This window comes from Kryptolebias marmoratus, linkage group LG9 (genome assembly GCF_001649575.2).
Source record: "Kryptolebias marmoratus isolate JLee-2015 linkage group LG9, ASM164957v2, whole genome shotgun sequence".
In the NCBI taxonomy this organism is placed as follows: domain Eukaryota; kingdom Metazoa; phylum Chordata; class Actinopteri; order Cyprinodontiformes; family Rivulidae; genus Kryptolebias; species Kryptolebias marmoratus.
Window position 1 is genome coordinate 22,942,551 of NC_051438.1, and position 27,118 is coordinate 22,969,668.

The following is a 27,118-nucleotide window of genomic DNA, read 5'->3' on the forward strand; positions in this document are numbered from 1 at the left end:
AACTGACATGATTCTTTTAATGACAAATACACAAAACTGAGGGGAAAAATGTACAAATTGAAATAAAAAAAAAACAACTGCATTCTTATAATTCGTTTTTTGTTTTTGTTTTTTAAACACGTTATTTTCCAAGATTAACCATTAAACATTTATTTCAAATCAGGTTCCCTCTTCTAATAATCCACAATTACACATCTGAAGTCTTAGAGTTTTCTAATTGTTGCCTTTATGGTCGAGTTCAGATTCGATTTATCATCATCATGATGGTTGTTTGGTGGTCCTTTATATTTTTCCCTTCCTGTCTTCAACATATTCTACAGACAAAGGCCTTCCCACATGACTATAAACATTACAAACATGATTAATAATAAGGAGCAGCCCCCTGTCCTGGCTGTGTATCTGAAAAAAAGAAGGAAAGATTATTTCAAAGACTGAACCCTGAAAACAATAACTCATTCTAAATAAATAATTAAAAAAATGAGTTCTGACTTACTTGAAAGTTGTTGTTGCAGCTGCCTGACCAGAGCTGCAGTTTGTTGCTGCTGCTGCGTCTGCTGCATGCCCTGTCTGGGAAACTGAAAACAAAGATTAGAAGTTTTGATTTTACATTTATGCTTTGGAAATTTGTGCTGAGCTTTAGTCACGATGCCCAGCATTCCAAACATTTCTTATTTTGATCATTTGAAACTGAAAATGATCTAAAACGTACCTGAAGCCATCAACACAAGTGAAAAACTATTTTCTCCTTTTAAAAAAGTCAAAACTTGTGTTCAGGATTGTAATCTAGGCCACTTTAATAACTCCAGTACCTTGTGGATTCGACTCACCATAGGCTGCTGGGGGGGCAGTGGCTGCATGTTCAGGCCCTGGTTCTGTGCTTGTCCTGGAGGGGGCACAGTGGAGACCTGCTGCTGTTGCTGCTGTGGAACCTGCTGTTGGGGAGGAACCTGCTGCTGCTGAACCTGCTGCTGCTGCTGCTGCTGCTGCTGCTGCTGCTGCTGCTGCTGAACCTGTTGCTGAACTTGAGCCTGTTGCTGCTGTGGGAAGACATGAAACAGATATCAGCGGGCGAGAAACCTGGAGCTTCTCATCCCCGTGTCCTTCAGAATCCTCTGCAGACGAGACCTGAATCCCACAGGAGTTTCAACTTTTGCCTGCCCAACTCTTTGACACATTAACCTTGTAGGAACCAATTTAGCTTTCCTAATTCTGATTAAAATGGCATCAAGGAGATCTCAGAGAGTAGATGAAGCAGATCATTTTTTTGGAACTTAATTTGATTGGTGGTCCTTCGGGCCCTTAATTGAGTTCTTGTCCACCTGCCTTCACTATTATCTCATCAGCCATTCTTTAAAAGAATGGTTCAGATCTTTGGAAGTGGGGTTCTTTAGAAGGATAATGAACAATTAATATCTACTGCAAATAGCTCTGATAAGAATATAAATATATTCATTTGTTTAGAGTTGATTGATGCTGTTGGATGTGTAACACAGAATGTCAGCTGTTATAAACTGAGGTATAGGACATAGTAGGAATTGTGTTTTTCTTGAGTTCTTGTTGAACCTGTAGGTTTATACCTTCAGTAAAAAAGAAGCTTGTTTTTTAGCAGGTGGTCAGTATGCAGCCAAGGTGACAGTGATCAATTGTTAATATTATTCTTATTTATGTTGGAAAAAGGCAACTTCACAAAGAATTCCAAATTAAATAAGAACTTTAGTTATTAGCTATTAACAACTTTAGTTATTAGCATTTTTAATAGTTTAATTTTTTGATGTATGTGTATCAAAAACCTGGTTTTCAATTTCAATGAGCCTTTTCACTAACAATAAATAAACCAAAGCAAATCAAAGACTTGTGTACATACTCTGAGTGTTGCTTGTCTGAGCATGTCTTGTCTGAGCATCAAATGCTGTTGATGTTGTTGATCTGTCAGCATCTGATTGGGCCTCAAGCCCGGATAGACCCCCTGGGCTCCCATGTGACCGAGACTGTGTATGACAGGATTCTGATTTAGGGGCTGGTGGGGAAACCTAAAGTTTATAAGACAAAAAAAAAAAAAAGAAAGGAGTTAAACTGAGACATGTATCAAATAAAATGTTCTGGTGTGGAGCAGTAAAGTGCCTTGAAGCCCAACACTGACCTTTGTGTGTTCTGCATGTTGTGTGCATAGCCAGGAGCCTGCTGGTGGACGTAACCACTGGGCCTCTGTTGCATTTGCCTCAGAGGATCCACCACAGCTGGGTTAGGTCCAGGATGGGGGCCCTGAAAGTTCTGGTTTCCATAGGAGGAGGGAACTATACCACCACCTTGGGAAGGATGCTGCTGCATGCCCATGACTGACCCATATGTGGTATAGCCCTGAGATATGTTCTGATCATTAAAACAAAAGACAGAGAAGGAGATTATTATAGCTTTCCTTCTCAAGTCTACATCCAGTTATAAAGGTAAATCCAAACCAGACATGAAAGATGCAGCTGCAGGTAGTTATGTGTTGATGTAGAATACATAAGACATAATCTGACAAATATTTCCTATAAAAGATATATCTGACAAAGAAACATAAAAAGAAAAAATACAAAAACAGACAAACCTGTGGTGCTTGCACTGCAGAGTACGTCTGGTTGGGTGCCATTTGTCTAATCTGCCCCAGACCTTGATTTTGCTAAAAAGAAATAAAATTAATTACAGAGATTTCTGTAAAAGTGGATCTAAAAAAAACATTTATGCAGACTGAACTCAGACAGCAGAGAATAACTGGGTATCATATTCATCTCCACCTATAATCTACTTGTCGAGGAGTTGCTTGACCAACTCACCAGTCTGACCACCAACTGTTGCCGCGGGTTCTGGCTCTGAGGCATGCTGGGCTTGTACGACATTTGGTACTGCTTGTCGAGCACCGCCAAACCACTCATGTTGGGCGGATAGTTGGGCCGAGGGGATATTTTGTTCATCGGAGGGATGCGGCCAGGTCTGCATGGAGCTTCTAAACCTGGACCTCCTGATGGAAAACCAAATAAACATTCACATGTTGCAGAGTCAGTCGGTCGTTCTTACTGAGCACCAAACAGAAAACACAATTATGAGCAGGGCTGCACAATATTAAAAAACTTGTGATCATTTGTGATAAACCCATATTTTCCTCAGTCCTCACCATCTAACCCTGGTGTGGGCATCAAGGCCAGTGAGTCTGTTGTATTCACCAAATACATTATTAGCATAATTACAATGACTGTATTCTGTGGGCTGACCTGGAGGCAGGGGCTGGTTCTGCGTGTACATGCCCATGGACTGTGGGTTGTAGGGTCTGCTATATGGGTTCACCATCTCAGCCCCCATATTAGTCGGGTAGTTCACACGGTGGTCCTATCAAAGAGAGTCAATTATCTGTGTAATCTAAAAACACGTTTGTTAGTCAAACTGTTTCATCATATCAACTCTAACTTTGTATAACTGACCTCTGTGTTGGTAGCTGAAGATTTCTTCTTCTTGGTTTTCTTCTTGCTTGACTCGGAGGGAACAGTTGGCTTCTTGTTCTCCGCTTTCACTGCCTCCATCATATTCTTCTCTGGCTCCTTGGGGACGGGGGTCAGGGGCTCCTCTTCCTCGGGGGGGAGGGGGAGAGGCTCCAGGTAATAGCTGCGAGGTTTGGGCTTCAGGTGGGTGTGGTAAAGCAGGAAACGCTGCTGCTCCTCAAACTTGGCGATCTTCCGGTCCACGCGCACAGTTCCGAACCAGCCCCAGGAAAGGGGCGCAGAGTGTTTTAGACCCTCAAACACATCCCACGGAGAAATCTTCTGTTTGGTTGATACTTGAAGACCCTGATGGAACGTAGGCACAGCTGTTTACCAAATCTCTTTTAGGTACTTATAAACATTAAAAAAACACATGTGACCCAAAGGAAGCCGTTTACCTCCTTCTCGAAGCCTGCGATCTTGTTGCCCTTAGTGTCTATTAGCGAGCCCTGAGGCTCACAGGTGATGACATCACGCGTTTGTTTGGGCAGCGGCAGAAGCTGGCGAACCTTTTCCAAACTTTCTGACTGCCGATCTCCAAGCTCTTTCTGTTTAAAAATAAGAAAATGCAGAGAAAAATAATTTAAAAACTGTTTAAAAAAAAAAACAATAACACCTAACCAGCACAAAGTTTCCTGTCTCATTTCTACAAGAGAACATTATTCAGCACTGCTGTTCTAGCCGTCTTTGAATAGAAAAAACCTTTAATTTCAATTTAATATGCTATAATAAGGTTTGATCTTTTTTTTGTTTTATAAATGTAACTGTCTTTTACAAACTAGGTGATGGTGCCTATTGGAATCTTTTCACCTGTGAAATATTTTGTAGGCATGCAGACTCCATCTTGTAAAGTTAACGCATTAAATCTTATGGCAACCCTTTTTTAAGCCTCAAAGAAGTTCATGACAATGCGGTATCCACCCAGGCATAATATTCCAACTTTAACATTAACGACATGCCTACAGATTCTTTCCTATCAGAAGCATAAATGTGCCGGTCTTACCCTGAGCTTCTTGACCAGGTTCATGTAAGCTCTCTTATTCTCCTCCATGCTGCCCTGAGAAATGCTGGACATGTCGGCTGCCAGTGTGCCATTTATCAGCACACTCAGCATGTCCAACACGGTTGTGAAGAGCTCGCTGTTGAAGAGGAGCAAAGGTAAAAGCCACAGATATCAAAATGATTCACCTGTACTGTAAACCTACAAGTTGTGGTAATAATAATTACACCAATGTGCACATAAACAAACAACATGCAGATGCGAATGAATTAGTTGGTACCCTTCCACAAAAAAAAAAATTAAAAAACTGATGTGACTGAAGCCAAACAGCTCCAGTTTGGTCTTATCTGTCCCGGAAAATGTAGTTTAGTTTAGGTCTGCCCTGAGTGAGGTCTCATTCCAGTGAGACATGCCTGAAAAACCTTCAAAGGGAGGCATCCTCATCAGATGTCCAAACCACCTCAACTGACTCCTTTCAATGTGAAGGAGCAGCGGCTCTACTCCGAGCTCCCCAAGGATGATGGAGCTCCTCACCTCATCTCTAAGGCTGAGCCCAGCCACCTTATGAAGGAAGCTCATTTCAACTGCTTGTATCCGGGATCTCTCAGTAAGGTTTAGAACGGAAATGGACCAGGAAATCGAGAATTTTGTCTTTCAACTCAACTCTTTCTTTACCACAACCGATGGAAGCAACGCCCTCATTACTGAGGAGGGGACCCTGATCCATCTCCCGCTCCATCATCTCATTTCACAATTTATGTTGTTTACTCTAACACATACTAAAGGCATATATAGACATACATTAGAAAGCTGCTTTTATCTGAATTACCTTTCATGAGAAATGAAGCATAGCTTTGATGAGCTGTAAGGGTACCAACAAATTTATCCTCGTCTACAAGTACTGTATTTCAGAACAATGTTTTCTTTGTAATCAACACTCACTTATTGGACTGCATGTCCACCGTTCCACTACTGATGATGTCGAGGAGCAGAACCGCCCACTCAGTGGTTTGCTGGGTGCTCCGCTGCACCGTGTCAAACATGCCACCAACCTTATTGGGAAAACAATCTTTTACTTTAAGAGGTCTGATTCAGACAACAGCTGTGTTAATTCTGTACAGCTAGCTATGCTGCTGAAAGCTGCTTACAAGATTCAGCCGTAGTTTCAGGGCCTCGTGCATCATTTGCTTCGCTTTGCAGTCGTCCTGGTACTGGTCTTCTCTCCAGTTGGTGACAATCTGCTGCACTTGGCTATAAAGGGAGGTGAGAAGGCCCTCCCTCTGTTCGTCTTGTCCCTTTAAGCAGGTCAGCACCAAAGACAGGAATGGCTGCTGGCTCAGCAGAGACATACTGCAGGAGGAAGAAACCACAAAGATCTATTAAAACGACTAAAATCAAAAGTTCAGTTGGCTCAAGTATCAAAGAAATGGGAACTTGTCACACACCTTTTCTGTTTCTGTCTGTCCCTCTCTTTGCGCGAGGAGGAGCCAAGGTGCTGCCCTTTCTCCAGTTCCTCCCCAGCTGCCTTCAGCACATGGCCCTGAACTGATGTGGGCAGCTTGGCGATCAGTGGAGCCACCAGCCAAACACCTGATCGCTCTGAAGAGCTGGACAGAGTGAAAATAATAAAGGCTTTAGTATCACTGAACTCAAACCTTGGCATAAAATATCAAATATTACATTATCACATTGGTTTCATAAATTTAAAGACAGCTTTTCCAAAATTTTAACAAAAGAGGTTTTTCAAATATTTTACCAAGCCGTTGACAAACACACACCTTAAAATAGGTTTAATCTTGCTTGTAGTGCTGTTGGTATTGGATGCTGAGCCCGCTTGGACAGCTGCTCCATTTCCTGAGGGGTTACTGGAGTTCATCTCTGCTGATTTTTGGAAAACCTCTATAGTGGCCTTAGCGATGTTCTCCAGGAGAGAGTAGAGATCCTAAAGTCAAATAAGAAAAAATTAATTATAGTTATGATAAAAATAATAGCTTTAATAAATTCCTAATACTTTAACAAGAGTAACCGGTGTGATTTACATTGTTTGTGCTCTGTTTGATCATCAGCTGCAGCTCCAGAGACGACTGTCTCATCGTCCATTGGTCCATATTCTACAACAGGTACAGGGTAAAAGGTCGAAATTATTTATAAGTAATCCATTGTCACACAAAAGCCAAAAGCCAGTTATGGATGTTCATGGCATGAAACAAATAAATTTATCCAGGAGGGGGCAGCAAAACACCACAGGTCTATTTAAAAGAAACAACTGAGCAGCATATTAAAGGAATTATTTAACAAAGTCAAAAGAAACACGTTGTTCCTGAAATCTAACAAACAGAAATGTAGAAAATCAGAACTCTGACAGGACTTAATGTGAATATCCTGTACCTGAAGGATACGCTTGATGCGCTGCCTCTGAGGGTTGTCGCCGTCATCACTATCCAGCTGGCGGTGAGGATAACAGATAAGCTGCAGGAGCCGTTGGGCCTGAATGTTTACCAGCACTGGGTCCTGGAGAGCACTGCTGTCCTCAGAGAGAGACTTCAGGCAGCGTTCTCCAACCCATTCCTGCAAGAACGCAACAAGATGTGCAGCCGGGGAAGGAGGGAGGGGGGCAGCAAATATGACAGCAGTTAACAACAAGCATCATCTTTAAGTTTCAAACTCAGTCATGCAAAATAAGCTTGACTAAAACTGGAATGGGTGGAGACAAAAACAGGGCAAAAGGTCATTTTTTTTACTCAAGAATCAAAGAGCACATGGCAAAGCCATAATTAGTAGGAAAATATCTAAATTTTGACGAGGCCACGAGGCACATCAAAAACTCCAAGTTGCTTTTAATTTGCTTCTATAAATGTGGTCATTCATGTTTTTGCCTCTGTGTTTTTACAACAAACTCTAAATTTCTACAGAGAATCATAATGCTTACTCCAAAGGTTTAATTTACACCCCTCCCATTCCACAAACTGATTTTATCACCTGTAGGGGCCAAATTTACTAGGATGAATGATTCAATCCATTTCAGTTTTTATCCTCACCTGCTGGCAGATCGTCTTCAGAACATACTTTGCATATACATCCAGGCTGGCTGTTTCTATGGAGACATTACGGCCCTCAGATATTTCATCAAGGCCAGCGGGGTGTGACAGACCCGAGCCTCTTAGTTCAGCATCACCTGCAACAACATGACAGAAACAAATCCAAGCAGCAAAATCAATGACTTGACTTTCCAGCAGCTTCTGCTACAAGACAGGATTGAAAAAAAAAAGTTTTTACTGAACAAAACTGTTAAAGATAGCCTGATTATGGTTTCACTTGAAACCACAGTTTGTTAGTTGATGTGCTCAAAGCTAAAACTCACTACATAGGAGTAATATAAAGGTTATTACCCAGCATGAACACAGCTTTAAGCACAGCAAAAACTGCCCCGACGACTATGCTGTTCTGCGACGCAGCAAGAAGGTGGCGGTCACAAGATGAACGGATTCCAACCGAGGATTTGTCTGGAAAGTGAGAAAACAAATAACACTTATGGATCGGCAGCAAACAGATTGTGTTGAAGGACAAATCATACAATGTTGGTTCAGTACCTGACTTGACACCGTCTTGTGGCACAGGATTACGCTGTGGTGTCTTAAACAGATGCAGCAGGATTCTGCAGGTCAGTCTCGCTCCAGGCTCGGAGTCTTGCTCACTGCAGGCTGAAACTTAGATTAATTACAGCAGCATTTCTTCCCATTACTGACAAAGCTTGCAGGATTTTTTTTTAGGCTACACAATCCACCTATCCATTTAAATTTAAACCTTGTCCTGAGTGGGTTTCTTTCATTGTAGAATTTCTATTTTTATTGAGTTGTTTTTGTAAAAAAAAAAAAAGTGACAACAAAATATTTACCAAAAGTAAGAGCTGTTGGCAGTTTGGCAGGTGATGTAGTGTTATAAAATGAGCCAAACCCAACAAAACAACATGGCTGAACGAGGATTTCTCTCCAAAGTGGAGACAGAAGGACTGCAATAAGGCTTTTTAGACCCTGATCGAACATAACGCAATGCTGGAAGTAAGATATTTTTATGCTGGATATTCCTATGACCTGACCTAAACTGTGATGTTTACGCTTTTATTGAATGCAACACAGGTTGTGTGTAAGATTTTGTGCATGGGAGATAAATAAGTAGAACAGCAAAAAAAAAAAAAAAAAAAAAGGTTGAGGTTTCGTTAAAGTAATAATTTTTCTCTCTAATGGATGTGTGGGAATGAAGGAGATTAAAAGGAAAACCACCTGTTTGGGATTCCTTTGCTTTAGTCTAATTACTCGGCTTCCAGAAGCTAGGATTTAGTAGAAGTACTACATAAATAAACAACACTTACCTGCGTTGAGAAGCGAGGGAATGGCCACACAGCGGACCAGGTCTTCCAGGAGCAAACACTGTCTGGCAATGAGAATGGCTACGAAGGTCGCCAGGGAATCATGGAAGGACAGATCACTAACCTGAGGGACAAAGATGCAGGGATTAAATCTAAAATTAATGTACTATGTGGAGTTGAATTAATCAAATTTGTCAGACATCTGCGAGAATACATTTCAGTGCCACATAAAGACCTCAGAGGAAACTATAACTTACATCAACGTTACACAGCAAATCATTGAAGCCACAGTTGCCGTTGTTCGAGGAGCAGCACAGAGCTTTGAGGATGCCGAGCCACTCGGCGCTCAGGGAGCGACAATATGCTGTCAGCTCCGCACACAGGATCCCAATATCGTTCACCCTGCGAACACACAACCTGCCATGAACCAACAGCCCGAAAAAACAAAGATGTGCAGCAGCAGAGTCACAGGAAACAGAATTATAACGCAGCTGTAATACCTCTCAGGGTCTCTGTAGTCCACGCAAACATCCATGAGGACATTACATACGAAGCTGTAGCGGTTGGCTGGGCTGTCGTTGAGGATTTTGCCCACCATGGAGTGGTTGAAGTTGTGGGCTGAGGGGTTGGCGATGGCCTCGTTCATGAACTCAGAGTCCCAAAGCATGTTAGAGTCCGACGGGTCAATATTGCAGTAGATGGAGTTTTTTACTTTGGAGCAGAACTCGCTGTGAGAGCACAAAGTGGTGAACAGAAATAACTCATCTTCAAAAAATCTATACCAGAGGGACTGCTCACAAAGGGCACTACTGTACAGATAAATAGGAATACAAATAATATTTTCACTCTCTGATAACTGACTTTTTGTCCTACCTAAAAATCTCTCCAAATTTGTTCTTGAGGTGACTGCAGGATGTGTAGAGGTCATACAGGTAAGCCAGGATGCAGCGTTCAGCAGAGGAACAGTCCGCCGGGTTCACACCGGACTTCACCACAATCCGCAGCCTGTTGAGACATTAACACATGAGACCTCCCTCAGCAACACAAAGTCTCACTTATTCTCTTTTTTCTGACATAAGACACCCTGTGAGCTACATGGAAACTGGCAGCTGGCTAATGTACCTTTATAATAAAGACTAAAAACAGGAAAAAAACTACTCTGGCAGACTGACACAGCGCCAACACTTTTTCAGAGATGTAACTACACACCAAGTTAATGCAGATTACAATAACTCTGATTAGATCATTTATTTAATGTGTTCACACAGCACACTGCTTCACCAAAATATAATTTCTTTGTACAAACATAAACAAGGAACCTACACAGACACATATTTCACAATCATAAAACATGGGTCACTTTCATAGGTTCCCTTTTTGTCTTTGTGTAGCATAAATCTAACTTTACTCAAGCAAAGGTCATATAATCCACTATCCACTACCTCTAATTATTTTGCCATATTCTTATCAATTTATCATTTTAAAGAATCACCCCGTTTCTTGGCTGCCAACAATAACATCATGGACAAGAGTACCATCAGCAGCACAAAATACATCTGTTGTCAGAGTAATTGAAACTTCGAGCATGAATTCCTCCCACAATAATCCTGAATACGTCTAGAGTCGGAGCACAGACAAGGGTTTCACAAAGGGTTCACCTGTGACCTTGACCTTTGAACCAAGTGACCTAGAAATCATCCTTGACCCATGAGGTGTCCAGCTGTGCAGTCTACGTGAAAGACAACAAACAACAAACTGTCCACAGACAGACGGATGGAAGGCGCCATAACATTTTACGTCCCGCCTCAGGCCAGGCGTATTAAAAAGAAAAAACACCCCTTTACAGCACATCAGCTTTTTTTGTTGTTGTTGTTGTTGGTAGAACTGATTGTCAAGGTTACATTTAGGTGGGTTTTTTTGTATGCTAGGGATGCTGTGCTCAGGAATGACTTTCATTCGTCAGCATTCCTGTGAAATAAAACTTCTGATGAAAGTCAGCACAACAAGTTTGTGGAACAAGTGCAAAATGCCAATTATTATTTTATTTTTTTAACAACTCCAAACATCCTTTTTACTACTTTAATTAAAAGTTTAATTGAAGCCTTAACCCCACTAACATCCCTTTGCGGTTGTGTTAAATCGCCTTTTCTGCTCATTTAAAAGCAGAGCACACTGGGAACATCAAATAAAACGTTAGCGAGTTGTTGCAAAACTGTCCAAGGTGCTCTGTTGACAAACCAATTGAATTTCAGGTGCCGTACCCATCAAAAACCTGCGCCGTCTGCTCCGGGTTGAGAATAAGACAGGAGTGGTATCTCCTCAGCACGGCCACGATGCACAGACACAGGCTGGTGGTGTAGCTGCCCACCAGGCTGGACGACTTCAGCAGCAGCTCCGCTTCCACCAGACTTAACTCGTTGAGAAGCTGCGAAACACGAAGGAGAAAACAGTGTCACTACACACAGGACTGGAAGAGTTTGACCCTTGTTAGCGTTGAAGAATTTGGTACCTGGATAGCAAAGTCTATGAGGCCACTGATGCTGAGCGAGTACTCCATGAGGTCGAAGATGAACTGAATGTGCTGGACCAGAGGCAGGTGGTAGGACATCCCTAAGGCAAAGCTGGTGATTTGCTCCAGAACGTTTCTGGACACCTGCGCACACAAAAATAAAAAGAGGATTAAGAAAAAAAAAAAAAAATCTTTCAAAACCACGTTTGTCCGCTTTCCTCACAGGGAAACAACAGGTGCGCTCATTCACAAGAACTGAATATTTATTTCCTCAAGCTCCACAAAACAAAAAAATCTAAATTAACAATGTGATTTTCAAAACTAGGAGAGTTAACTGGTGAAGTTATCAATAAAAGGTCTAATGAAAAGAAGAGCGTGATGAACAGGCTGGTTTATAAAATATAAACGTTAAAATATAAAGCATAGGAACAAAGCATAACACAAACACCACAAGCCTGCCTGGCTATTTTTGAAATTTTATAAAGAGCCAACATGAGTGTACGACCAATCCTCTTAAAAAACAAACAAGTATTTAAAAATAGCACATTGCTCTTTTAACACGAACACACCTCCAGCTCAGCGATATGATAGCGCTGGAAGATTATCCTCATGAATGGATTTAAAATGTTTGAAAGCACTGAAGTGGCTTTCAGTCTCTGAGATTTCTGCATTAGTTTCATGCAGATGGGACTCTGATTGCTGTCACCTTTATATGAACTAAGCTATTAAAAAGAAAAAAATTAAATGAAATTTTAAAATGTTTATATTGTACCATTCTTGGCCCTAATTACTCAGTGTGCTCTACAAGACTGCTTTCACAATCTATGCTAAACTTGAGTGTATTTATTGTCTGAATGCTGATTGTTTTCCTGTTACCATTCTGCTACTTTTAGCTTCTAGCTACCTTTTGCTGTTTTTAGCAAACCTTTTGCTACTTTAGCTTCTTTTAGCTTGTAGCTACTGTTCTGGGTTTTCAGCGAATGCAGATCCTCTAGTTTCAGTTAGGGTTTAAGATGACCTGAGTACTTTCCCCATTCAAACTGGAGACCAAACAAATACAAATTTCCAGTTTTTTAAAAACAAATCCTCATCTGAACACGCTACACAGTGAAAAACATGAAAACATTGCTTGTCTTGTTCCCGACCTGGGAGGTGACCTGGTGCTGATCAAAGTGGGAGAGGTGCTGGAATTTGGAGAAGATATCTTCTGCTGTGGGAAAGGCCTCTGGCTTGCTCCGCTTCCTCTTCTGTCCTTCCTCCCCTCCTGTGAGTGCAGGAGGAAGAAGAGATTAGGAAAGAAGCAACTCGTAATGGCCCGCGGTGTTCTCTCTGTCTGTCAAATAGGCCAGCTGTGAAATCTACTTAAGTGGTTGGTCTGTCATCGTTTTTTTCCCCAGACACTTTGGATTTGAAGCTCCTCTGCCAACCACACTGCTATAAAAGGCACTTTAACAAAAAAAGAAGGTAGTGCTTTTCATTTACACCAAACATTTGAGAGACAAGAGTCATCATGAGCTTGCGGGAATGTGCCACAGAATGGTCCAATCTGTGCGATTTTAACTGTGAAAACCTTAAATCACCTTAATAAGGTCACTTGTATCAGAAATGATGTGGCTGTGAACAGATGAAAGCCATTAGCATAGAAATTGAGTGGAAGGAAGATAGAGACCCCCCTCCCTCCTCCTCCAGGGTTAATGAAGAAAAAGAAGCGTGTTCTGTTTTTAGAAGGTCAGAAAACAGCTGATCTAAAAGAGGAGAGTTAGGACGATCAGCAAACATCATAAAGCCTCTCCTTCCCACTTTACTGCCTGGCAAAACAATATCTTTGATGTGATAAACACAACATTTTGCAAACAAATGAAGGAGGAAAAAACAAAAAACATGCAGCCAATAAAATGAGATCACATATGAAACTTTAAAGCAATTCCACAGCCGATGAAAAGTAAATAAAATCACGCTGAAGCATATTTTTAAATGAGAACAAGACAAACTGCATGTACGCAGCTCAGCTATAAAACACAAGTTAAAGGGAAATCCGGGACATCAGTCAAAAGTCTTTAAAATCTCAACTTAAAACCCACCTGTTTAGAGTTGCTTATGGCTAAATTAGGGTTAGAGTGCGGGTTTTTGATGTTTGTCTCTTTCTTACTGTTTATTCATTGTCACATGCTGTTTTTATTTTGTTTTTTAATTATGTAAAGCACCTTGAAATGCCTTGCTGCTGAAATGTGCTATACAAATAAAATTTGATTGATTGATTGAAAAGGTGACACGAGTGAGGCTCAGGTTACCTGTTTCTGCGATGCTTTTGCGGTTCAGCACCTTCAAGATGTCTTTGGTGATTTTCTTGATGGTGTGTCGCGCCTCGTCTCTCAGTTTGCCCACGCCGTAGAGCACGACGAGACGCTGGTTGCATTCATGACTGGCACTTTCCTCCTGGAGGCAGAAAGAAAACGATCCACGTAAACCGGATGCACCCAATAACCCAGGCATCAGAAGGAGGCAGGCAGGACAGGTTTCATGAGGATACCTTAAATGTTATTTTATTCTTTTTGTTTTAAAACCCAGCACAAATTGAAAAGGTCAAAAAGGAAACTGTCGAGTTAAAGCTTGAATTTAAATGACTTGCTTAAATCAAACTCAGATCACCTGTCTTGATTTCATTGGATGCTTAAAGGTTATACTCTGTGTGTTTAAATATTTGAGACTGAAATTTAAAATATATAAAAAGATGAAAATGCCACTGATTGTTAGTTTAGCAATTAGTATAGTTTAGATACCGAGCAGCAGTGAGCCATTTTGTTTTCCAGATGTTTGAAAGCTATTATATCTGTCAGGTTTATTCATTTATTTTTATGATGTCACACATAAATGGCATTTGCCATATTCTTTTAATTTTAGGATAACTAAACTAATTTCCCCTTGTTTTTATGTTTAAATCTAAAAAATCTGGTTTAGATTTTGCCTCAGTCACTGTGCAGGAATGATAAAAGATAAGATCATATATAAAAGAAAAAATAATCAAATGTTAAACACTATCACACATGTAAAATAAGATCATTTAGATTGAATTATTAAGTAGTTGTTGACAGAGTCGTGTTTGTGTTTGACATCATTAAAGCACAAATAGTTCAAGCAGCTATATAATATTAAAGCATAATAACATTTTATCTCCATCTAATTACCACACAAAGATTAAACAGTGGAGCATAAACAGCCTTAGGAGCGAGGCAGGTTGAGGTTCTGCATTAAACTGTGTACTGATCATTATAAATAAGCCATCAGACAGACAGAATCTCAGGAGGACTCAGTTTTACCCTCCTGTAAATTGTTAAAATAAAACACTGCATCATTAATTAAACAGGCCTATTTTTTTATCATCTTTGGTGTTTTTGAGCTGCTTTAAAATAAGAAATACATTCAAAATACCTTAAATAAAGTGGCACTCTTTTTCTCCTTTATTACATTGTTTCCAGCCTTTAGCAAACTGTGGGTGGGTCCTCCTCCCCCACCCCCACCTCCACCTCACTGATGTAAAGTTCTGTGTGAATTGCGGCTGTGAGGCGTTCTTACCTGCGGAATGGGGAAGTGAGTAGCATACTGGATGTGTCGTGGCTGATCGTACAGCTGAGGGAAGGCGGGGTCCATGCCTTTGTCCTTACAGCCGGTCTTGCTGTCCTGGTCCGGAGCAGGCTTCTCAGGGGAGGGGCTCCCCTTGGACTCGCAGTGCATCGGAGGTGAGAACATCTGCAGAGTACGAGAGTAAGATAAGATAAGATTTACTATCCAAACAGACAATATCTTTATACTGATTATTTATTGCAGGTTATGCTTTGTCTACCTCGTCAAAATTAGCACTGGAGTTGTGATCGATTTCCATGGACTCAGACAGACCAGTATCCTGCTGGACAAAACTTCATGTTACTATTTTAACACCGCACCGTTACACAACAACAACAACAACAGATGCCTCCGACATGCCTCCATCTTGACACTGCTGCCCGCATCCTGCTCCTTGCGCTCCGATTCGTCAGAGGGCTCGTCGCTTGGGGAACGTGGCCGCGGCAGGTGGGAGTCAGAAGCCAGGTCACCGCGGGAAATCAGCGTGCACATGTAGATGTTGTGGGAGAAGACGTCATGGCGGATGAGCTCACAGAAGAGAAGGACCAGGTTGGAGAATTCTATTCGCTCGCTTTCGTTCCCAGGCTCGGCTGTGGGAGAAGAATTTAAATCATTTAATAATTGCTCTCCCCTGCTAAGACCTGTAGAATAAATGTGCGGCCGGTAATGAAATCAGACAAAAGCATTTAAAGTTTCTTCAAATATTATAGTGAGATCAACTGTGACACATTGTAGAATAAGAATGGCTGGAAAGGCTGGGAGTGAAAAGAGACTCACTGAGTGTGGGCGCCTGCGTGTCGAGGAACTGCAGCAGAACGTCCTGAAAGACCGGCAGCGTGGCGGCCGAGAGCGAGCCAGACGACACGGAGCCTTTCTCGTCCACCACCTCTGACTCCCCACACCTCTGCAGAGAAACAGACGTGAAGTGAACCAGAAACAAGCAGAGCCGTTCAGCAGAGGGGGGGCTGGACGCATCTCATACCTCTGCTTCTATTTCAGCCTGTCTCTTCTCCAGCAGCTTGGCCACCACCATGGCCCTGTGTCTGCCTGAGCGCTTACAGCACACCGCCCACTCACAGAGCAGGGTGACCACAGCATCATCGTCAGGTGACATCTGGACCCAAACATGGATTACAGAGAGGAACTGATCAAAAATCCCTTCATATCACAGAAATTTGGTTTAAAATCCTGTTTTAGGATCTCACAGAAGAGATGTCTACTTTTAATTTATGGGATAAGGGGGAAAAAAAGGAAATTTCTTTTTTTTTACCTCGTGGCCATCTTTACTCTGCCCAGAACCAAATATCCGGTTGTACAATGAATCCAGTGAGTTGTTAAAGTCTGACTTCTCAAAGCTGTGGTTGTCTAAAACCTCCAGGGTGTGAAGAACCCTCCCAATGGTGAAGCCTGATAAAAAGATGGAGAGAGAAATCATCTCAAGCTGTTCTCACAAGGTGTAAAAGGGTCTGCGGAGGTTTCACGTTAAAACACATTTGGATTTCCCCTTAGTCCCTGCCATTTTACAATAACAGTTGCAACACTCTACACTTCCACTACACTTCAGAATAAAAGACACAAATATCCCTCCACATTCGTCTTAGGCCCAATCTCTCACCTTCCTTTTTAAAAACATATATAATGATAATAAATACAAATGTTATTCGTTCTTTTGAAAACAAGTTGAACTCTTCTAACGGGAATCGGCTAAGATCAGTTTCTTTTTTATCTCGTGCACTCCTCACAATCCTCTTCCCTGTCTCTGACTGCCAGGAGATGGGTGAGAATTTTCCATGTTCTCACATCAGAAGTATGAAGTGTCCATCTCGAGCACCTCCGACCGAGAGGTTTCCAAACGAGGCATGGCTGAACACAGATATCTTAAGTGTGCTGCTTCTGCCCAGAGGGTTAAAGTTCAACAGAGCCTTCCTGGCCTTCAGTCTGCACACTGTCCTGTTTGCTTCATGAATGGTGTGCACAGCTGAATCTTTTATACAGAGTACGTGCATCAAACAAGACATCTGGCCGGGTTGGCCCTGCGACCCAAAGCCTCTGGCCAACCTTGGACCTGAGCTGATCCTTCCCCTCTGTTCAGAGGTGAGTCTTGGTGTACAGGTGTATGGGTTGCAGGTGTTGAAAGTAGTTTTCATGTGTATTTGTATGACAGTTGTGAAAAAACTTTGTCTTCCTCCTGATGTGCTCCTATCACATCATTGGCCTGATCTACCCAACAGAAAACAGCAGGGTCAACCTTTGACCTACTGCTTAACCTCCAGCCTCTGTGGGAGGCCTCAGGTAAGTAATGCATGACAGTATTATTCCTTGGAACAACTCTGAGTTAATGTCCCTGGAATGAAGTGATCACTGTGACTGACAGATGACTGCCACAAATAGCCGAAGGGACTCTTTTACAAGTCTGACACTTTTCACTCCTTAAAATCTCCAACCACTAAGCATGCTTTTGCCTCTAACCCACTGGATGTCTCCTTAAGCGGACACGCCCATCGAGAAAAGACACATTTTTGTCCCTCATTCTTCACTTCTACAAACACAACTCTTTATCTCCTCTTGTTCTCTGTCATTTTCCATGTCCAGCACTGTTCCTGCTCTTTTCAAAGATGCCGTGGTCAGCAGAAAAGGAATCTTTGATGGGATAACTTCTGTTTCCATGTGACAGTCTGTCAGTCTGATTTTTGAAGGCATTTTCAACCTTCTGAAGGATTTGACCACTTGTCCATCTCCATGTTTCTGACTTTCTTACACTCCTCACATCATTTTTACTTAACTTAGTGATGTAGCTGTCTACCCATTCTTGTCCACACACACACAGTCCTGGTGATTGCTGCGTGTATTACTGCTGCACCAATACACTCTGTCATAAAGATTTCCACTTCTGTAGGCGACTCTTGTGTACAAAGAAACGTTGCACTTCTTTACTTCCTGTACTTCACAGAGCATGTGGAAGACTCCATGGTCAACTGCTTCTCAGTGTCTTTCTCTTTACTACTCCCATAACGCTTGTGAAGAACCTGGACAACAGTTGTTGTAGTTCATTCTCTCCCGTCTCACCTGCTGAACCTGTAGCTCCTTCAGAGAGCTCACAGGTATTCTCCTTCTTTCCAACCTGGGACCAATCATTGAAATTCATGTCTTCATCATCCTCTACCCGAGTCGTCAATCCAGCCCAGTCACAAACCAGCTTTAGCTCAACGCCAAATTCAAAAAGTCTGATCAACAGCAGTCTGCCTCATCCGTGACATGTCCAATCTGTCTCACAGCCGAGAAGCTGCTGGCGACCAATTCTTTCACACGCTACACTTCTGCTACACTTCTGCTACACTTCAGAATAAAAGACTGAGCAGTTAAACCGGCAGGTGAGCTTCAGAATAAAAGACCAAACATATGCTGAACAGATTGTGTCCTACCTGCTGTGGTCTCCTGGCACTTATCAAACGACCACCTGAACTCCACAGCCTGGCCCCGCTCCTTTATTTGCTCCTCGATTTCTCGCAACTTTGAACGGACCTGCAGCCAAACAGGGATTCAGAATTTAAATGTCAAGTTTCAATAAAATAACCACAGGCCTTATAAGACAACCAACCCCATTTTTACTTTATGTAAGAAAAACATGCTGAATGAGGAGTGGGTACAGAAAATAAAAATAAAATCTCAACAGACAGTTTTTTTTTTTTTAAACACTTTTCATTCCAGACAAAAACACTGAGGTTCTCTTATGTATTAGTGTCTACCATTTATTGGAAAGTTAAGAACGACTTCATGTGTAACAAAGATGCTGCATAGTTTCACTTAAAGAAATAAATAAAAAACTACATGAAAAAAATAAGACAACTCTGACTGACTTAGTGAAAGAGGGTACCTGTTGAGTAAAGGTAGTATTTCCTCCTGGCATGGGCAAACCAGAGGGGGCGATGGGCAGGAGGTCCAGAGGAGAACCGGTTTTGTTTCGGCTGTCTGTTAAAGAGTAATGCCACACCAAAGCACTGGGACAGCACAGCACTATGCTCTGACAGAAGCAAAATAAAAAAAACAAGGAATGTTTTACATTTTTAAAATAAAAACAAAACCTCTAAGTGATGTTGCAGCTAGACAGAGTACCTGTAACATGCAGCTGAGGCCGAACACCAGAGGCCTGTGCTGAGGGCAAATGTAGAAATCTGTGAAAGGTGTCTGAGGCTGGTTCCCTCCAGCCGGCTGGGAGGTGGGGGTGGGGGGCAGGGCGTTACTTTGCTGTGTCAAGATGCCGTGTGCTGGATGCCCCCCTGTGCCGGAGCCCAGGCTCCCGTCACTTAGCAACAGGTTGAGGCGCCGTGTGCAGAAGTAAGCCAGTCTTCGTGACAAGTAAGCAGACTGTACGAATTCTCCTGAGTACTGAGGCACAGAGGAGAGGTTCATAGCATTACCCACAGCACTCAGTGCCCATTAACACCAGTAAGCTTTCAAAGGAGAAGCAAAAAGAGAGGCTGCGGGCCCCAGTGGGTGCTGTTAGCAAAGGTCAGCACTGCCAGATGAAGACACAAAACATGATAGACCGTTGACAGCTGAGGAAGCCTGACAGAGCCGACACGGCGCAGCTGCAGGACTGTGAGGCTGTGAGGCTGGAATACGTTTCCTAAATGTTATCTATTTGTGCCCGAGTGCTGACGGGGATGAAGATGTGTTTACCTGCAGTAAGAGGGGCAGGAGAAGTCTGAGAAGTTCATCTTCACCAGGTCGAACCTTCTCAAAACACTCCAGCACCCACGTCAGGAACTCGTGTCTGTCCAGCATCCCATCCTGAACGCAGAGAGAAGCACAAAAAACTGATTCTGTCAAGAAAATTAATACGGTAATTACACAGAACGGATTCATTTATCAGTCTTTGAATGCAACACGAGCCGTTTCTCCTGTGTGGAAAGAGTCAGAGCATATTTTCAACTCTTTCATCAACGCTGTCAATACATCTGATTACATGTAGAACAGGAATCGAAGCGATACAGTTGGCATCATGAATAAATTATTTTGTTCTGTACACACGCTCAGTAATTTATACAAACTCATTTCCAATAGTTTCTGCAGTTTGTTTTATTTGGAAACGAAGAATGGCAAACAACATCCAAACCTACTTTTATACTCATCTTCCAGAGGTAAAAGGTGAAATAATTATACAATTAGATTTATTTATTAAGTAAAGAATAGAATCCATACAATCTTTTCCTCCCTACTTAAAATAAATGTAATGTAACCATTTTTAATCACAACGCTAAATTAATCTTGAAAATTTTTTGGATGTTGTTCAGAATTTGTCTGCAAGTCACAGACCGCAAATAAAAATCAAGAAAACTAAAGCAGAACACCACATATTTGAATTTCTCAGGCAATATTAGACAAACATCTTCTAAAACCTTTTTTTTTTTGATAGACAAATGTTGTTTGAGGGCATCGGTTGAAGTTTTAAGTTTAATTTAACCCAGTTGTCCATTAACTGGCACTGTGTTTGTGCTGAGCTGAGGGAGCAGTCAAACCTGAAACATGAACATGGCGAGCTTCTCGTTGTACTCCCACTGCTTCATGGCCGTCTCCACGTCAGCAGGCATGGCCGGCAGGGGGGAGCTGCAGCCCTGACTGGGAAACTGTCTGTAAAACTCTGCCACCTTCTGAAGCTGCTCCCATAGGTACTTAGTGATGATCTGGGTCCATTCTACAAACGTGCACAAACACACAGGACAATCATCTCACAACCGCAAAAATCAAAGTTTATTCAAGCAAATAAGAGGTATCCTGAAAGCAGAAAGGATGAAGAGTTTCAGCTGAAATAGCCCCTTCTTACCTATACAAGGATCAATCACGTGCCTCTTCTTGACTTTTGTTTCTGTGATAGCAGCATGATATGCACAGGTCATCTTGATCATCCAAGCTGACCGCATGACAGGAACCGAGTATTTGGCCAAGTATCCAAAGACCTCCTCCTTTTTGCTAAAGATCGGTACCTGCAACGGGAAACATTTGATGTTAAGCAGCAGTGTTGAGTCAATCAAGTGAAATATTTCTGACAGGGGTTCAAAAGTTTCAGGAGCAGGAGGCGATTTAGAAAAAGTAGGGGGCTGACCATCCGCTGGGTAAAGCCCAGTACCGAGCGCTGTAGAAGAGAGGCGAACGACCGAGGGGGGTCAGAAAGATCTGAACTTTAGAACATCAGGAATTTATTTTTCTGGCATTTGGAACAAGCCTGGGTGGGTATTTGATGAGTCAAAAACTGCTGATTTAAGCAGTTTTTGACAACAATTTGTGAGAATTTTTGGCTTTTTTTTGAAGAACTGGGAGAGTTTTCAGAACATTAGATGGAGAATTCATTTAACTAAGAAAAGGAAGTATCTCCAAAGGCAGGAAACCTGAAGTAAGAAATCTTGTAAAATAGATCTGAATAAAAACAAACTGACTGGAGACTTTAAACAGATTGTCTTGACATTCTTTTTGTTTGGCAGAATCCAACTGTTCTTTTCTCTGACATTCTGACATCTGGAAAATGACGCAGTGTCCCGTCCCCAACATCGACCAATCAGAAACCTCAGCAGATGAGAACTCGTCCAATCAGTGCTGGTGTTACAACAACGGCACTCGTTTGCTCAAAGACGGCTGCGGTTCGTTTGCTCAAAGACGGCTGCGCCCAGCGATCAACAGAAATGAGCAAAAAACGAATCACCATTTAATGTCAATAAAATTATATTTTACATCGTTCTGCAGATCAGGGTTAATGAAGGATTTATACGGTGATTTTCACCAGCTGCCAGATTAGTAGTAGTTAGTTTATTGTGGAATGTATATAATGTATATATAAAAAAATTACAACATATCAGTAAAATGGTAAAAAACTTGCAACTTTAAGGAAAAAAAAAAACTATTTTTGTTTTTTTAATTTGACTGAAAACTAAAAATATATATATATTGGGACCATTTGTATGAGCTTTTATTGTGAGAATAATGTGTTCAGGAACAACAAAAACCCCTCAATGTTCCACAAAATATTAAATCTTCTAGTAATAAAATGTAAATGAACAGCAATAAAAGTTGCCGCTGTTTGCAAACAATGACAGTAATTGTGTTTTGGGTCGATACACTCAAAAAGGACAAAAACTAAATCTGATTTACGCAGATGCATAAATGCAGTCGTACTGAAAAAGCCATTAAAACACCAAACAGTTGCATTTTTTTAAGACTTGTTGTTGTTCTCCAACACTCAACAGAATAACTCAGTAAAGTTTTCCTCCATTACGGCTTTTTTTTTTCTTTTTTAAAGAAGCACTGCTACATTTTATACTTTCACAAAAATCAACATATTTTTCTCCTAACGGTCATTTAAAAGATTGGGATCAGCTGCTGTGTTTGCAGGACGCTCAGGTAGGAAACAGATCAATGAGCAGATCTGCTGAGCTGTGCTGTTAACACATACGCAAACAAAGTTGTTTTCTTTTTTTTTAAAGCATGGTGGTGGGTGTTCTGTGTAAAATGTTCAAAAAACAAAGTGGAATCACTTGAAAATTAATAACAATATTCCATTCAAAATATTTGGGAAAAAGCTGATTAGATGCTGGAACTAAGAACAGGATCATTAGGATATCAAACACTAATTATGTAAAATGCCAGCATGAGAAGATTGTTGCATAGAAAAGAGAATATAGTTCTGCAAATCATGCACACAAAAATAAAGTTGTGATTTTCAAAATCTTGCCACGAAAACATGGCTGTGCAGCTTCCTGGTGGCTCAGTCACAAACACTCAGACCTCAGCGAGAATGCATCTGAAAATCTGCCTACTTCTCACATTTTTTAAACCACCAATTAGTCTCTGTCGCAGCCTAATGAGACACCGGCTTTAATAAACCGAACCGGCTCGTCCAAAAAGCATCTGTCATGATGGATACTCCACACAGAACACAAGCCTGATTATAAAATCTCTCTGTAGGTGAACTCTTTTGTGCAATAAGTTAAACTCATTATTTTTGTAGTTGTTCAGTAGCTTTAATGCTTTATATGAAACAACTTTAGGAGAGAAATTAAAGCTCAACTTTTGCTTCATCATCTCTGGTAAAGTCTGGTTTTAACAGCCGGTAAAGGGTAGGCCAAATTAAACTAGCTAGTCACAAAGGAGTCTACACGGTCAGACCTCATTGGTTAACCTCCTTTGCATCTTTAAATCACCTCAACTGCATTTCGACTCAGGTTACTTTGGAAGCTCCAGTGTTTTTTCCTACAATAGGATTTGGTTTTTTCAATGGTTGCAAGGAAAATAAGACGGGAACGGGCTTTAAACATAACCCTAACCCAGCTGAAGGATGAACATAAACAGGACAACAACACTGTTTCCTCCCACAAAGTTCTGTCAATAAAGCACAACCCCAATACTTGGGACACCGTGTAAAATGTAAAACAATGCAAATATTTGCAAACCTTATATACCCATATTTTATTCTCAGTGGAACACAATAAGCATCCACTATCAAATGTTTAAACTAAGAAATTGCATCAGTTTTAGGAAAAGAATAAGATAATTCTGAATGGCAGTTGGGACAGAGACATGTCTGTGGATCAACAATCTGTAAATGTCCAGGGACTGGAGGAGAGCAGCTGATGGGGTTTCTGGAGGGAAAGTTGTCCCATTCCTGTCTGATGTGGGATTCCAGCTGCTCAACAGTCCAAGGTCGTCTTTTTCTGGATTTCTTGTTTCATGATGAGCCAAATGTTTTCAAAGGCACGCTGTTGTAATGGACGCAGTGCGGTTTAGCATCGTCTTGCTGAAATATGCAAGGCCTTACTCAAAAAAAAAACAACCACTGTCTGGATAAAAGCATATGTGATTTTAAAACCTGTATGTACTTTTCTGCAATGATGGAATCCTCCCAGTTGTGTAAGCTGCCTGTGTCAGAGGCACTAATGCACCCCCATACCATCAGAGAGGCCAGCTTTCAGACTGTGCGCCGATAACAGGCTGGATGGTTCATATTCTCTTTAGTACGGAGGCCATGGTGTCCCAGGTTTCCAAACAGAATTTCAAATTTAACAAATTAATGAGTCCTTCGATTATTACATTTATGCCCGTGTACCTTATATTTAAAAATTATATGGATATGGTTGTAATAATATGTATATTTTATACTGTTTTGTTTAATGATTGTATTGTTTTATTTGTGCTAATTAGGTCTCTCTTGGCAGTGAGACAATTATGTCCTCATGAGACTAACCTGAATAAATAAAGGTAATGAAATTTTGATCCGTCTGACCACAGAATGAACCCAAGACTTTTGAGATGTGCTGCTGCCATCAAAGTCAAAATTACCTCAGTGTTTTCTTAAAAATGTTACAATTTCTTAGTAAATACCATTTTTTTTTCATACATCTTTGCATTCTGTTTTCATTTACATTTTGCACAACGTTCCAACATTTCCAGGATTGGGGTTGTGAAATGTTTTTTTTTTTTCCATCATCACTTGTTTCTTACCTTTTTGGCCAGCAGTGTGAGTGGTTTAGTCCCAGCCAAATCTGTGAACCAGTTATTGATGGAGCTCTGCGACCTTGCTGTGACGAGCCAGAAATTGTCCTTCTGGTTGACCTGCGGTTTGCGTTTCCCCGTGTCGGGAAATGTGTTGTAGCGCAGCTTCTCTGCAATGATGCTGCTGAAGTTTGAGCTGATCTGTAAGGCAAGCAGGAAGAAAAATTGTCAAGCTGCCTGACTGCGACGGTCACAATCACCGTTAAAAGGTGAGCTGGTACCTTTGAGGGATTGAAGTTGACATTTCTGGCACTTCCATGTTCATCACCAGACACCGCCGGCTGGTTATTGAATCCTTGCTTCACGTTCAGAGCTGTCAACTCATCCTGAAACCAGGTGTGCAAGAAAAGAAGATCAGAAATGTTCATGCAAATGAAGCAGAGTCAACCTCAAGGTTTCTGACCCCAGACAAAACCCCTTGTGTGCACTTAGACACCAAAATCTGAATGCTACAAAAAATATTTTTGGAGAAAAAACTGAGGTTAAAGCTTCTAAACAGATTATTTTAAGTTAAAGGCAAATGCAAGAAGCAGGACTAATAATAAGCTTGGTCAAAACTTAATATCAAAACTAACCCCTCACTCAGAGCAGCCATAAGAATAACAATAATATTTAAAGAAGTCAGGCACAATTTAAATACCTTACGTTTGCTATTTTCTATCACAAACCAAAACTAGTATCAGCAGTACGTGTTAAAATGTATGCTACCAGCTGGTTTAGCCAACTCAGTTATGAAACGAGCTGGTTATTGTTTTTCTTTTAACTAATCTGCTCAACAATCTGACAACTAGGAGCTGCTCATTGTTACTGCGAGGCCCGAGTCTACAGGGCTGCTAAACAGGCTAGCTGCTGTTAGCTCGCACAGCTTTGTTTTTGCTGACAATTTCAGCCACGAAAACACACTTCCGGGAGCCTCGTACTCCAAACGGCAACACTTCACCTCTTTCTGCTTTGGATCCTGAGGATAAACGTCCGGGGGGCCCAGCCGGGGCCGCTTTAAAGGCCGGTGTTCGTAACTTAAGATCCCGAAAGCAGCCATCATCCAGCGGCATCACAGCCGAAGCTTTCCTCCACCCCAAGCAGCAAAGCCGAGCGGAACTACAACAACCAGCAGCTCGAGCGGAACAACCAGACACGCTTCCGGTGCGGTTTTCAAAATAAACGTCATGGATAACGGCGCGTGCGCGCTGCAGTTCGGCAGATGAAACAGTAACACTTTCTGTTAAAGAAGGCAATTCTATGAATTAATATTTTTGTGATATTAAACAATGGGCTTACTTCCGGTCCAAGCACCATAAGTGAAATTCCTATCCATTTTAATCTATATCATTCATGAAAAATAACCACAAAATGACACACCTTTCACAAAACAGGACCAAATTAAGACATGAAATAACTGAATTCATACATACAACGAGATAGATCGAAATGTCAAAATGGAATAAACAAACAAACAAAAAGAAGAAGCAGTAACAAAAAACTGGAATAATAAAAAAAAAACGTTGCAAAACAACCAAAGAGAAGCACAAAATGACTAAAAAGAAACATTCAGTCAGTTCTAGGGTCTTTAAGTTATTATTGATAATACTTCATTTATGTGTTATTTTTTGTAAGACTAAATGTATTGTTGGTATAAAGTTGTTGAAACAAACATACTGGCTTGGTTTTTCCTGCAGGAGGGGAAAAAATACCTTTAACAACCTAAAATACCCTAACAGATGTAAAAGTTTGTCAATGAATTTGTGCTGCAGATACATACAGATGTTATAGATACAACTGTAAAACATTGTTGTATTTCAAATGAAAGATTTTGACTGTGAAGATGGGTGACTTCTGTGATCCATAGATTGTGCATCAAAAGACTGCATAAACGCATGTAGTGATTTTCAAGCCTTAGTGACTTCCTAAAACTCCTCTTTAAAGTGCAAACAACACATATTTACATGCACATATATAGCAACAAAAAAAGCATATCACTTATGAATGTGTTGTTAACCTCTTATTTTTTGGTATCTTATTATATGCCCCTTACATAAAAAACAACAGAAACTTCAAATGCAAAAATGATGTGAAATTAATGTGACAAATGGGAAAAAACACAACTTCACATTTTTGCACGTAAACCAATGCTAAATTAACACATGAAACCAATGTGATTTTGGAACATTTTCAACATGTTCACGTGATTTCATGAGGTGAAATTTTCCTACATAATACCACATTTGTAAAAGATCTTAAATTCATGTTTTTTTTATGTGTATCTAACCTTTATTGCAACACTTTTACTTAATGGCAGAGCTGTGGTAATTGCATGTGTATTTTGTGCAATTCACATATTTTGCATAATCTAATTTAGAATATTAAACCTGGACAAATTGCTCACTTGTGCCAGTTGTAGTGTATAAACAGCATTTTTTAAAAATTAGAAAACCCCGTCCTTAGACAGCCTGCTTATGCTTTGATGAATAAAACAAGGATCTAGAATGTGTGCAGGTCACTGGGAACCACAAGGTTATCTTTAAAGAACCTTCAGTAAGCATTTCCTGAAGGTTACTCTTTGAAACATT

The 27,118-nt window shown here is 41.0% G+C and overlaps 1 protein-coding gene across 1 annotated transcript; it reads right to left on the reverse strand.

The window, feature by feature from the left end:
• On the reverse strand, positions 1-25,644 carry med12 (mediator complex subunit 12). Its single transcript, XM_017408260.3, has 43 exons — positions 25,492-25,644; positions 24,773-24,877; positions 24,501-24,692; positions 20,836-20,995; positions 20,531-20,706; positions 19,692-19,802; positions 19,125-19,397; positions 18,886-19,032; positions 18,434-18,533; positions 16,282-16,418; positions 15,994-16,125; positions 15,789-15,915; positions 15,372-15,601; positions 15,232-15,291; positions 14,964-15,137; positions 13,682-13,826; positions 12,536-12,654; positions 11,391-11,534; positions 11,143-11,306; positions 9,755-9,886; positions 9,382-9,609; positions 9,139-9,283; positions 8,885-9,005; positions 8,106-8,216; positions 7,905-8,018; positions 7,554-7,690; positions 6,904-7,083; positions 6,555-6,626; positions 6,294-6,457; positions 5,961-6,122; positions 5,664-5,865; positions 5,458-5,567; positions 4,519-4,654; positions 3,914-4,063; positions 3,459-3,821; positions 3,252-3,366; positions 2,817-3,001; positions 2,591-2,662; positions 2,141-2,370; positions 1,865-2,030; positions 828-1,037; positions 494-575; positions 1-399 (listed from the first exon to the last, which is right to left on the reverse strand). Exons 1-43 carry the CDS (start codon positions 25,591-25,593, stop codon positions 362-364), a joined length of 6,423 nt encoding a protein of 2,140 aa, XP_017263749.1. The 5' UTR covers positions 25,594-25,644; the 3' UTR covers positions 1-361.
• Positions 25,645-27,118: the final 1,474 nt, after the last annotated feature.

Excerpts from the sequence above, each read along its gene's own strand:
- med12 (XM_017408260.3), bottom strand. The coding sequence starts at position 25,593 with ATGATGGCTGCTTTCGGGATCTTAAGTTACGAACACCGGCCTTTAAAG. Across the intron at positions 11,535-12,535 it reads AGCACCAGGTCACCTCCCAG|GTGTCCAGAAACGTTCTGGA; the intron begins GTCGGGAACAAG and ends TTGTGTGCGCAG. Across the intron at positions 1,038-1,864 it reads TCAGACAAGCAACACTCAGA|CAGCAACAGGCTCAAGTTCA; the intron begins GTATGTACACAA and ends GTCTTCCCACAG.